Here is a 14,409-nt window from a genome sequence, read left to right on the forward strand (position 1 = left end):
TGGCAATTTACCCCAAAATCTTGTAATGACTTAAGCCTAGTCCCTAGATCATTCCTCTATTTACACTCTCTCCTTGGTGATCTCATTCAGGTTTATGGCTGCTAAACACCATCTATCCACTGACTGACTTCCAGACCTCTCCCCTAATTCAGATTTGTATATCCAACTGCCTACCTGAAATCTCCAAGTGAATATCTCACAGACAGCTCAAACTTAACAAATCCAAATTTGACTATAACTTTGTATCAGACTTGCTCCTCCTGCAGCTGTCCACAGGTCAGTAAATGGCAACTCCATTTTTATAATTCCAAATCTTGTAGTCATCCAAAAGCTCGTATCTTCTCAATACCACATATCCAATACTGCAGCAAATCCTGTTAGCTTTATCTTCAAAATACATCCAGAATCTGACCGCTTCTCATCATTTCCACTGCTATCACCCTGGTTTAAATCACCATAATGTCTTATTTGGATTACTACAATAATCACGTAATAAGGCTTCTGCAACATATCAGGCTCCTTCAACACATGCCCTTAACTCCTCTGTTCAAAACCTCCCCGTGACTTTTATTCCACCCAGTCTAAAAGCAAATACTCATTATAATTGCTTTCAAGGCTCCACAAGATCTCTACCCACCCCACCTCTGCCCCATCCCTAGCATCTTTTGACCTTGTCTTCTGCTACTTTGCCCTTGATCATTGTGCTCCAGTTACACTGGTCTTATTGTGTTTAAGTCTAGGCACGATCCTGCCATGGGGGTTTTCAGCTAACATTTATATATACCTGGAATGCTCATCCCCCAGCCAACCATAGTATGACTCATGCCTTCACCTTCTTCAGCAATTTGTTCAAATGTCGTATTATCACTTAGGTCTTTTCGGACCACCCAATTTAAAACAGTGCCACTCTCTCACTCCTAGCTCTCTTTGTTCTTCCCTGCCTGTCTTCCCTAGCATTCATCATCATTTTACTTACTTCTCATATATTTTACTTGTTTATCATGTTATTTCCTCTGACAAGGATCAAGTTACATGAGGGCAGAAATTTTATCAGTTACACTACTGGATTCCTAGTACCCTAGAACAGTGCTTGGCACATTGTAGACATTCATTTGTTGAATAAGAAACTCAAATGTCCAATAAATAAGAAATGCTCAAATCCACTAGTAATTATGAAGTATAAAATAAAAATGAGGTACTATTTCACACTCATCAAACATTATCAACTTTTGGTAAGGATGCAGAGAATGATACAAGCTGTCAGCACTGGAGTCAGTATACATTCACACCAAGTACTTGATATTGTCATCAGGCAATACCAAGAATGGGTATAAAAAGACAATCCTAAGATTCAACAATTTTACTTCTAATATGAAAAAAATTTGGGAATGCTCAAGGTGGCATGTTTGTAAAAGTAAATAATTGGAAATAGCTAAACATCAATAGGAGAATAGCTAAGTAAAATATGGTATATTTATATGATGAAAATCATTCATCAAAGAATAAATCTGTGTTTCAACATGGACAGATCTAGAAAGCAAAATGTACAATAAAAAAAGTTGCAGAATGTTAAATATAGGATATCATTTATATAAAAGAAAAATAAAACCATATACACAAAACTATCTTATTTATACATATAAATATACAAAAACAAAAACAGACTGGATATACACCACCAAATTCATGACAATAGTTACCTCTACTGGACTAGGGAATAGAGCATAAGGGATTTTAAATTTATCTGTGATGTTTCTTGTTCCTTAAAACATATGGCAAAAAATGTTAATATTTATTTACTTGGAATGGAGGATTATTTATTTGAAATGGAGGATATATATGTGGGTGTTTATTATCTTTTATTTTCCTATATTAAATTTTGTCTTCAATAAAATTGGTAACTTATACTGAGTCATTAGCAATTATGGTACATAAATACAAATTTTTTTTTGAGACAGAGTCTCGCTCGTGTCACCCAGGCCAGAGTGCAATTGGTGTAATCTCAGCTCACTGCAACCTCCACCTCCCAGGTTCAAGCAATTCTCCTGCCTCAGCCTCCCAGGTAGCTGGGATTATAGGCACCCGCCACCACGCCTGGCTAATTTTTGTATTTTTAGTAGAGACGGGGTTTCACCATGTTGGCCAGGCTAGTTTTAAACTCCTGACCTCAGGTGATCTGCCCACTTCAGCCTCCCAAAGTGCTGGGATTACAGGCATGAGCCACCATGCCCGGCTTATAAATACAAATCTAATCAAATGGGAATGTAAAGGAATTTCTGAAATATCTCATTCCCAACTACTGATTATGTCTAGTCATTTTATACTACACAATTTGAGGCCATTTATATATTGTTTATGCTGGTTTCTGTTTAGAACAAATAAGGAAAAGTTAACAGAAAAAAAATCTATGAAATTTAACAGGCTAATAACTTTTATCATTCAAAATGTAACATCCAGACTCAATCACTATTTAAAAAGATTCAGGAGTTCAAGCCCCTTCTTCCATAGTAATCAGGAAAAATGGATCCATAAACCCTGTTAGCTGAACAATCTTGTAAATTTCTACTTTTTAAAAGATTTACTATGGATGATACATTCTAGAAATTTAAAGATAAATCAGCCAAGAAGAGGCAAAGCTATTATGAAATTTAGGATAAAGATTGGGAGGCCGAGGCTGGTGGATCACGAGGTCAGGAGATCGAGACCATCCTGGCTAACACGGTGAAACCCCGTCCCTACTAAAAATACAAAAAAATTAGCCAGGTGTGGTGGCAGGCGCCTGTAGTCCCAGCTACTCGGGAGGCTGAGGCAGGAGAATGGTGTGAACCTGGGAGGCGGAGCTTGCAGTGAGCCGAGATCGTGCCACTGCACTCCAGCCTGGGCGACAGAGCAAGACTCTGTCTCAAAAAAAAAAAAAAAAAAAAAAAAAAAAAATTATTTAGGATAAAAACTTTTTCTTCCTTTTAAAAATATATTAGTTAAAACTTTAATGGGCACAAAAATGTTTTACCAAAATCATAAAATTGATTCTTGATATCAATAAGAGAATATTTTCTTAATACTACCAAAATAAAACTTGCCTTAATGTGCTGTTAATTGCTCCCAGTTTATTAGCTTGCTCACAATCTTCTAATTCTTTGGTATTGTTTGCCATTTTCAAGTACTGCAAAGAAGTTTATAAATTTAGTAAAAATTATTACCTTATTCTTTATTTCAGTTTCTATTGGCAGAATAATCAGTCAACAATGATATACACTAAATATAGATACATTCCATTATAAAAATCCCTATCATATGTAAGAAATACAAATGAAAATGAGGCAGAAATTTCCACCAACTAAATATTATTTCCATCAACAACATATTAAAATTTAACAATTAGGCTGGGCGCGGTGGTTCACGTCTGTAATCAGCACTTTGGGAGGCCAAGGCGGGGGGATCACTTGAGGTCAGGAGTTCAAGACCAGCCTGGTCAACATGGTGAAACCCCATCTCTACTAAAAATACAAAAATTATCCGAGTGTGGTGGCACACGCCTGTAATCCCAGCTACTCGGGAGAGGCTGAGGCAGGAGAATTGCTTGAACCTGGGAGATGGAGGTTGAAGTAAGCTGAGATCACGCCACTGCACTCCAGCCTGCATGACAGAGCAAGACTCTGTCTCAAAAAAAATAAATAAAAATTTAAAAATAAAAGTTAACAATTAGCACTGATGTGTTGATGATATCAAATGAAAAAACAACCCTCTTGGGAAGTAAATTTGACTCTCTCTCTCTCTCTATATATATATATATATATAGCAAACGTGTGTGTGTGTGTGTGTGTGTGTATATATATATATGGTCAAATTTAGTTCCAAAGAGGGTTTTTATACAAAAGTTATATATACACACATATATATACATACATACATATACACACGTACATATACACACACACACACACACACACACACACACGTTTGCAAAATGCCCAAACCTTTGAACCTGCAGTCCCACTAGTGAGACCATATCCCAGGGCAACCATTTTTTTAAAAAGGTACAACTGCCTTGGAAAATTATTTGGTATTATTTGTAATGTTGAGATAGGCACGCCTTATGGTTCAGCAATCCTGCCTTTACATGTAGACCTAGAGAAACTCTTACATGTGTGCACAATGAGACAAAGGACAAAAATGCTAGTGCATTACTGTTTGAAATAGCCAAAAATTAGGAACAACTGAAATGTCCATCAATAGAGGAATGGCTAATATGTGTTATAGTCATACAACTGACTACAGCTATTAAGATGATGAACAAAATCCACATATACCAACAGAGGAAATTTCAAAAGTGTAAGACTGAGTAAAAGCACAAACTGAAAAAAAGTTTGTAACCTAAAGAAATACAAAAATATTATTTAATATTATTTAAATTAAAAAAAATTTTACACACAATAAATTACATATTACTTGTGGATACACATGCAATAAAAGTGTAAAATATATTACTTGTAGATACACCTGCAATAAGAATATAAAATCACAGAAGGATACTTCAGAAAAATGGTTTGCTCTGGGAGGAAGGAAGTAAAATGAACTGGGAAAGAGCTGAGGGGGTTTCAACTGCTTTTATATGGTTTTATTTATTTCAGATCTGAAGCAAAAATAAATACAATAAAGTAAAAACAAAAGATTACATGGGAGAGAGCGCAAGAAGAAAATGCAAAGGAGGCACAAGAAGGAGACAGAGAGAGAGGGTATGATGATCTTTATTATGGATGCGCAGTAGTGAAAAACAGGAAATAAACAATTATCTAAAAACATATCAATGGCAAAATAAATTATAATACTCTCATAAGAGGACAAGAACAATCATTAAAAATGAGTATCTTAACACCATTTGAAAGTACTCTGCCCAAAATATCTTGATAATTATTTACTCTATACAATATAATTCTGAACCTGCCAGGCTAACTAGTTGAAACAAAAGACTAAAAATAGCTATGTGATAAAACACCTGCTGACTAGGTGATCTGACACTATAGTTACATTTAATAGTTGTTCCAGAGATTCCAAAAACAGTACTGAAGTAATTTCAAAAGAATCTAGGAATGTACAACCTATCTGCTTGATGCAAAAGTTAGGGATTTGGAATTATGAGGCAAAATGTCTCTATTCCCAACAAAGCATAATGTGGTTCTTTATTACAGCCACTGTCAGTCAGTAAATGGTAAGTTTCACAATGTAAAGCAGAAACACTCAAGGAAGAGGAGGGACTTACCTTATTAGAATGCCCAGCTTTTATTCCAACCGGAATTTTACTCTTAAAAAAACAAGAGAAACAAAAAATTTTTTAAGTGATCTTTATTTTTTTTTGGAATTTCTTCACAAATTCTCAATGCATTGCTCTAATTCATCAAGCATTTTATTCTATGAGTGGCAAATATACACTCACTCAAATTCTGTTTTCACACTATCTCAAAGTGTTATCCCAATATACAGACTTATAAATCAAAGTATAGAAAGCTGAATGACATACACAAAGTAAGAAAGCCAAAAGCAGCTCTAATACCTCCTACTGCAGTATTTTTTATAGTTTATATAATTTAGGTTGAAAACACTGATAATCATTTCTTCCACAAACTTTGTTACCATAGAAAAGAAAGTTTTAAAAGTTCAAAATTATTTGCAATGTATTATGTGCAATTTTAACTTCTGCTCTAATAAAGTGTAGGCAATTTTGGATTCCTAGAAAGCTTTTTTTGGCCCACATGATTTAACCTAGAGTTTACCAATCTAATCTAGGGTTTACCAATGGGAGAACTGCATGTGGCTGGAACATTCTTTTTCACAAGGCCAATAATTAGTGTTAGGCTTTAATAAATGTATCTGAATTATTACAACCGGTTTATCAAACAGAACTTTAAACAAAATACTTAATACATATTTTATTCTTAAAGGAAACTGAATATTATAAATTTTTAAAGAATTTTCCCTTTAGGAAGGACATTGGTACGGATTTTTAAGGACAACAAACTAGACTAACTGATTAGGTAAGAAAAGCAGAAAGTGAAAGGAAAACAAAGCTTACAACTAATTACTGCTGAAGGAGAGGACTATAATTAATTATGTTAGATAACAAAAATCAAAATCTAAAATGTAGCATTCTCTTGGTATTAAGTATAGGTTTTTTTAAAAAAATGTAAATGTAGCAAGGCCAAGTGAAAATCTAATTCCAAGCCTGAAACTTCCCCAATTAAATCACTATAAATTTGAAATATAGGGTCCAGTAGCTTGTTTTTATTTTGTTTTTTTTCCTATGAAGCAAGATGCTGATTCAATAAAGCATGAAATAAAAGACAACTGCAGATCCAATCCTAGAACAGGCCTCTGATTTTCCTTCCATTTTAGAATAAGACTATATTTCCATATTCGATCACCAGTATCACTGGATACAAGTGTCTTCAAACCCATTTTGGTGTCAAGTATAGAATCTTCAATAATCTGGTTCTAAAGGAGAGAGCTGAGAGCATATGAATTTGCTGACACATCCAAATCCATTGCCATTAGCCTGAAATAAAATAGAGGTTATGCTTTTCTAAAACTCCAAGAGAAAATTGGCTTTGCCCTGTTATTTTATTTATTATACCTCTGGACAGGGCTCCACATGACAGTCTTTTATTGAACAGTGGCCATCTTCTGCCCAGAAAGGACAAGGTCGCTTCAGATTAACCTTGAAAGAAAGAACAAAGTTAGTAAACTCATATTAGAGTTATGGGATGCTCTCAAAGTGTCATTGTGTTGGGCACCAGTGACATGGTGGTGAGTAAGAAGGAATACTTCCTATACTCGTGGCACCTATATGGTTCAGAATTTAAAATGACTGCAATGAGCTAGATCATGCCATTGCACTGCAGCCTGGGTGACAGAGAAAGCATTTAGAACTACTTTAATGTCTTCCAGCCTCCTAATGTTATCTTATTAATGAGAGTTCTCTCATGCACCCATTTATTCAACAAATAAGAACTGAGCATACACTATGTGTCAGGCACTGGGTAGGCTCTGGGGGAAAAAAAATGGACAGAAAAAGAACTCCCCTCTCCCTCTGGAACTTAAAAATCTATTGAAGGAAACAAATTAAATATTTGTATGTTTAGTACGAGTTGTAGTCAGTGCTACAAAAAAAATCCAGAGAATTGTAACAGCGGGGCTGGCGGATGGAGGCCTCTGAGGCGGTAATATTTTAGGATGGAGGAAGTGTGCATTTGGATAAGGCAATAAAAAGCCTGGACAGTTTGTGTGAACTAAAAAACACCCGTTGGGCTGATGTTTAATGTAGAAGGTGGAGGGTGGCAGAGAACGAGGATGGAGGTAAACAAGGGACAGATCATGCAGGACATTTTAACCATGGTAAAAACTCTGGATTTTCCTATTCTACACATTACAGGAAGACAGTAATTCAATAGGACTTGCAGATTGCCCATGCCAAAATCTAGGTTTTATTCTCTTTCCTCCCTTTTCTTGTTCCCCATCAAACAATTCATTTTTCCATTTTTCACCACCTACCTCTTGCCTACACTACTGCAATAGTCTCCCTGCTTCTACTTCTATTTCCATATAGCAACTACAGTTATCTATTTAAAACAAATCAGATCATATCAATCCTTCCTCAAAACCTTCCTGTGGCTTCCCATCACCCTTAGAGTTTATAAACTCTGCAGCAAGCTCCACAAGGCCCTCCATAACCTGGCCTCTGGCCTACCTCTCTGACCACTTCTATTATGCTCCTCTGGCCACACTGGGATTGCTGGGAACATACCATGCTCCCTATGTCTCAAGGTCTTTTTTTTCTTTTTATTTTTTGAGACAGAGTCTCGCTCTGTCACCCAGGCTGGAGTGCAATGGTGCAATCTTGGCTCACTGCAACCTCTGCCTCCTGGGTTCAAGCAATTCTCCTGCCTCAGCCTCCCAAGTAGCTGGGATTACAGGCACCCACCACCACGCCTGGCTAATTTTTGTATTTTTAGTAGAGACAGGGTTTCGCCATGTTGGCCAGCCGGGTTTCTAACTCCTGACCTCAGGTGACCCACCTGCCTTGGCCTCCCAAAGTGCTGGGATTAGAGGCATGAACCACCGTGCCTGGCTGGTCTTTATCTTTTTTTTTTTTTCTTTTTTGAGACAGAGTCTTGCTCTGTTACCCAGGCTGGAGTGCAGTGGCACGAACCTGGCTCACTGCAGCCTCGAACTCATGGGTTCAACCGATCTTTGTACCTCAGCCTCCCAAGTAGCTGGGACCACAGATGTACCACCACACCTGGCTAATTTTTTTTTTTTTTTTTTTTTTTTTAAGGTAGAGACAAGGTCTCACTATGTTTCCCAGGTTGGGCTGGAATTCCTGGGCTCAAGCCATCCACCCACCTCAGACTCCCAGATTATAGGTGTGAGCCACCATGCCCGGCCTCAAGGTCTTTATATTTGCTGTCCTCTCTGCCTATATTATTGTTCTTCCAGATCTTATGACGGCTCACTCTCACCTCATTCAAGTCTCTCTCACATATCACACCTAAGCAGAGAGACCATTCCCGGCCAGGCTTGCTAAAGTAGTGCTCAGTATGCAACCTCTATCCCAACGTACTGTTTTACATTCTTTTATGGCACTTACCACTACCTGAATGTTATCTGCTTATTGTCTGCGCCTCCCACCATAAGGATCAGAATTTTGCATCATCTTATCCTTAGTGCTTAGAACAGTGGTATAATACATAGTAGACACCTAATTAATATGGTTAAGTAAACAATATCTATATTACAGAGAAGGCGGCAAAAATAGGTAGATTGGCAACATAGAGGAGAGGGTGATCAACTGTGACTTTTGGTAATATGTAAAATGGGTATGACTAGAAGTGTTTGAGGGAGATTTATAGGCAGTGGGGCATGATGTGCATAAACGAAGAACCTTAAAACAGCATGGCACATTTGGGGACTGCAAGTTCTCAGCCTGGACACCTCCCTTGAACTTCTGGCCTGTATACCCATCTGCTTCCTGGATTATCTCTTCCTGGACAAGGCATTCATAGGTAGCCCAAAACTAACATATCCAAAACTGCACCTCCTCCTTCTAGTAATTCTCACCATCTGAGTAAAAAGCAACTCCATTATTCTAGTTCCTCAAGCCAAAAATCTTGGCAGCTTTTCCAGCAACTCCCTGAGGCTCTGGCCTCTAACAAGCCAGTATCTGGGAACCCATGTAGCAAATAAAGAATAAACCTCCTTGAGCCTAAACAGAAGGGACAGCACTCCATGTGCCTTCTTCCCCTGGCTTACTTCAGGCGCTAATCCCGGCCATCCACTCTCTCCTTGGAAAAAGGTTGGAGGCCTCTGCCAGCAAGAACAGGAGGAACAGCACTCTCTGCGCTTTCTTCCCTGGCTTGCTCCTGAGATAAGTTTCTGCAACCTCTCATTAGAAGGAGGCAAGGGGACCTCTCCATGACAAGAAAGAGAAGGGGACATTCCCTGTATCTTCTTCCCTGGCTTGCTTCAGGGAACTCCAGACCAAAAGGTTACCCCTGCAAGGTGCATGTGAGACTTCTTGCTTGAACAGGAGAGTGAGCACTCTCTGCACCTCCTTCCCTGGCTTGCTCCAGACACAATACCAGCTCTGAAATCTCTGCCACCACGAATGGAAGGGACCGCACTTCTCATGCCTTCTGCCTCCATGTGCTCTAGAGATAAACTCCCACAGTCTCTCAGTGGAAGGAGGCGGGGGACCTCCCCATTCCTGAAAAGGAAAGTCAGCACTCCCTGTGCCTTTCTCCTGGCATGCTTCAGTAATAGCTTCAGATCAGAAGTCTCCCCCTGCTAGGGGGGCATGAGACCTGCTGGCCCAAAAAGTAGAGTGGGCTGCCTGCACCTTTTTCCCTGCAGGCTCTGGCAATAATTCCAGGTCTTCAAACTCTCCATGAAAATAGTTTTTGAACACATCGAGAACCCCAACTTTTATAGCCTTCACTGGAGGGATAGGCTGCTAAATCACCTAGCTCTGGGAGGTGATGAAGCCCTACACTCCTGAGTCTCCTAGACCACGGAGAACAAACAGCAGCTATCTCCTCCAAGTTAAAAGTCAGCAGTTAGATCAAGAAGACAGGCATCTGCCTCAGACGCTCTCTTTGGTGCAGAGCAGAATCAGTGGGAGATAAACTCTGGCTTTCAGCTTCTCTGCAAGGAAAGAAGAAGCCAAAGCACACATCTAACATCCCAATATCTCTAGTTATATCCAAAGGGAATGGCTTCTATACCACCTCTCTCAAGGCAATAGTACAACTTGACTCTAATTTCTTGGAGGCCACTAAGAACAAAGACAGCAGGCTGGACAAGCACAAAGTTTTGTGGAACTAGAATACTTCCCAGGCTGATTGGGAAGAAACACCTGCTACATAAGACCAGTCTAACAAGACTAGAGAAGGTAGTTCTTTTATATAATACACAGAAACCAATACAGAGTTAAGAAAAATGAAGAATTACTCCTTCTAGTAATACTCATCATCTGAGTAAACAGCAACTCCATTATTCCAGTTCCTCAAGCCAAAATCTTGGCAGCCTTTCCAGCAACTCCCTGCAGCTTTGGCTTCTAACAAGCCAGTATCTAGGAGCCTACACAGCAAATAAAGAATAAACCTCCTCAAGCCTAAACAGAAGGGACAGCATTCTATGCGCCTTAAGTTAAGAAAAATGAAGAAATAGGGAAATATGCTCCAAAAAAAAAAAAAAAAAAAAAAAAAAAGAACAAGACAATCTCAATTAGAAGCCAACCCTACTGAAATGAAGATATGTGATTTACCTAACAGGACATTTAGGAGGAGTCATAAAGATGCTCACTGAGGTAAGGAGTGCGATGCATGAACAAACTGAGAATGTCAACAAAGAGGTAGAAAATATTTTTAAAATATCAAACAGAAATCATTGAGCTGAAGAACACAATAGCCAAACTAAAAAAATTCAATAGAGGGGTCCAACAGCAGACTAGATCAAGCAGAAGAAAGGATTAGCAAACCTGAAGACAGTTCACTGGAAATCATCCAATCTGAGGAACAAAAAGAAAAAAGAATGAAAAAGAGTGAAGACAGCCTAAGGGACTCCTAGGATACCACCAAGCAGAATTACACACATTATCAGAAGGAGAAGAAAAAAAGGGACAAAAAAAAATTCAAAGAAAAAGTGGCAGAACACTTCCCAAGTCTGGGGAAGGAAACAGAAAGCCAGATCCCTCCTGTTAGCTTGGTTATGATGAAAGAAAGAAAGGAGGGCAGAAAGAGAGAAAGAGAAAGAAAAAAATGAAAAACGAAGCAAAAAAAACACAAAACCCAGCCAGATCCAGGAAGTTCAATGAAAACTTGATAGGAGGAATCTGAAGAGACTCACACACCAAGAGACATTATTATCAAATTGTCAAAAGTTAAAGACAGAGAAAATATTGAAAGCTGCAAGGGAAAAGTGAGTTGTTACAAACAAGGGAACTTCCAATAAATTATAGGCAAAATTTTCAACAGAAACCTTGTAGGCCAGAAAGGAGTGGAATGTTAGATTCAAAAAGCCGAAAGAAAAGGAAGAAAAAAAATTATCAACCAAAAATACTGTATCCAGTGATCCAGTTCTTCAAAAAGGGGAAATAAAAACTTTCTCAGACAAAATGTAAGGAAATTTATCACCACTAGACCTGCCTTATGAGAAATGCTAAAAGGATCCTTTAAGCTGAAGAAAAATGCTGCCAACTAGCAATATTAAAAATATATGAAAACAGCTGGGCACAGGGGCTTACACCTGTAATCCCAACAACTTGGGAGGCCAAAGCGGGTGGATCACTTGAGGCCAGAAGTTCGAGACCAACGTGGCCAACATAGTGAAACCTCGTCTCTACCAAAAAGTACAAAAATTAGCTGGGTGTGCTGGTGAGCACCTGTAATCCCAGCTACTCAGGAAGCCGAGTCAGGAGAATCACTTGAACTTGGGAGGCGGAGGTTGCAGTGAGCCAAGATCGTGCCACTGCACTCCAGCCTGGGTGATAGAGCGAGACTCCATCTCAAATATAAATAAATAAATAAATTAGAAAACATAAAACTCACTAGAAAAGTAAGCATACAGTCAAACTCAGAACACTATTATACTGTACTGGTGGTGTAAATATCAATTATATCTCTAATAGGAAAGTTAAAAGACAAAATATTAAAAATAAATAACTATAGCTATAATACACTATGCAAACTATACAAGATATAAGACATGTCCTTAAAAACAAATTGGGGCAGGGAGGCGAGTAAAAGTATAGCATTTATGCAAGTGATCAAAGTTAAGTCAGTATCAGCTGAAAACAGCCTGCTACTAACACAAGATGTATGTAGGTCTCATGGTAACTACAAAGCAAAAACCTTTAGTAGTTGCAGAAAAGATAAAAGATTCAAGGCACACCACTACAAAAAAATCATCAAACCACGAAGGAAAACAGCAAGAGAGGAGGAGAGAACAAAGGAATTACAGATTAACAAAAAAAGCAATTAACAGAATGGCAATAGTAAGTCCTTACCTATCAATGATTACTTTGAATGCAAATGGATTAAATTATCCAATCAGAAGACATCTAGTGGCTGAATGGGTTAAAAAATAAAACCTAACTATATGCTGCTTATAAAAGACTTGCTTCACCTCTAAGGACACACACAGACTGAAAAGATAGAAACAGATGTTCTATGCAACTAGAAACCAAAAGAGCGGGGGTAGCTATCCATATGTCAGACAAAACAGACTTTAAGTCAAACATGTAAAAAAGGATAAAGAAGGTCATTTAAAATGATAAGGGTGTCAATTTATCAAGAAGTGACAAAAACTAAATATATATGCACCCAACTTCAGAAAAGGTAAATATGTAAAGCAAATATTAATAGCTTTGAAGAGAGAGATAAACTGCAATACAATAAGACTTCAATACTCCACTTTCAACATTAGATCATCTAGTCCAACATTCAAGCCCAAACACTGGACTTGAACTACACTTTAAACCAAATGGCCCTACCAGATATTTATAAAATATTCCATACAACAGTAACAGAATATACATTCTTCTCAGTGCATATGGAATTCTCCAGGATAGAACATGTTAGGCCACAAAACAAGTCTTAACAAATTTAAGAACACTGAAATCATACCAAGTATCTTTTCTGACCACACTAACATGAAACTAGAAATCAGTAATCAATGAAACCAAAGTTTTTTTTTAAGATAAACAAAATAGACAAACCTTTAGCTAGACTAACAAAGAAAAAGAGAAGATGCCAACAAAATCAGAATTAAAGAGGAGACATTACAACTGATATCAAAGAAAAAGAGGCTACTAATCATGACTATATTCCAATAAAGTGGATAACCTAGAAGAAATGAAGATATTACTAGAAACATGCAGCCTACCAAAGCCAGAGTAAGGAAGTAATGAAAATCTGAATAGGCCAATAATAATTAAGGAGACTGATTCAATATCTTATCAAAGAAAGACCAGGCGCTGGGCACAGTGGCTTATGCCTGTAATCTCAGCACTTTGAGAAGCTAAGGCAGGTGGATCACCTGAGGTCAGGTCAGGAGTTCAAGACCAGCCTGGAAAACATGGTGAAACCCTGTCTCTATTAAAAATACAAAAATTAGCTGGGTATGGTGGCATGGGCCTATAATCCCAGCTACTTGAGAGGCTGAGGCAGGAGAATCACTTGAACCCAGGAGATGGAGGTTGCAATTAGCCGAGATCACGCCACTGCACTCCAGCCTGGGCGACAGAGCAAGACTTGGTCTCAAAAAAAAAAAAAAAAAAAAAGAAAGATCAGGACCTCATGGCTTCACTGCTGAATTCTACCAAACACATAAAGAACAGCAATCAATCCTTAAACTTTTCAAAAAAATTGAAGAGAAGGTAATACTTCCAAACTCATTTTAGAAAGCTAGTACTTACCCTGATTTCGAAGTCAAAGACACTACCAAAAAAAAAAAAAGTAAACTACAGGCCAACAGCCCTGATGAAAAAAAATGCAAAAATCCTTAATAAAATATTAGTGAACCAAATCCAACAGCATATTAAAAAGATCATTCACCATGATCAAGTGAGATTTATCCCAGAGACGCAAGAGTAGTTTGACATACATAAATCAATAAAAATAATACACATTAAGAAAATTAAAGACAATGGGCCGGGCGCGGTGGCTCACGCTTGTAATCCCAGCACTTTGGGAGGCCGAGGCGGGCGGATCACGAGGTCAGGAGATCGAGACCACGGTGAAACCCCATCTCTACTAAAAATACAAAAAATTAGCCGGGCGTGGTGGCAGGTGCCTGTAGTCCCAGCTACTCAGAGAGGCTGAGGCAGGAGAATGGCGTGAACCCAGGAGGCGGAGGTTG

The 14,409-nt window shown here is 38.3% G+C and overlaps 1 protein-coding gene across 3 annotated transcripts in view; it reads right to left on the reverse strand.

Annotated features, from left to right (window-relative positions):
- The window catches only part of ERO1B (endoplasmic reticulum oxidoreductase 1 beta), a 66,979-nt gene that overhangs the window by 31,760 nt on the left and 20,810 nt on the right, over positions 1-14,409 (reverse strand). For all 3 annotated transcript variants that reach the window (XM_055234432.2, XM_055234431.2, XM_063613451.1), the window contains 3 exons: positions 6,629-6,712; positions 5,261-5,302; positions 3,081-3,163 (listed from right to left, as the gene is read on the reverse strand). In XM_055234432.2, coding sequence (XP_055090407.1) covers positions 3,081-3,163; positions 5,261-5,302; positions 6,629-6,712 — 209 coding nt within the window. The remainder of the gene's footprint in view (positions 1-3,080; positions 3,164-5,260; positions 5,303-6,628; positions 6,713-14,409) is intronic.

Source organism: Symphalangus syndactylus, chromosome 19 (genome assembly GCF_028878055.3).
Source record: "Symphalangus syndactylus isolate Jambi chromosome 19, NHGRI_mSymSyn1-v2.1_pri, whole genome shotgun sequence".
NCBI lineage: Eukaryota > Metazoa > Chordata > Mammalia > Primates > Hylobatidae > Symphalangus > Symphalangus syndactylus.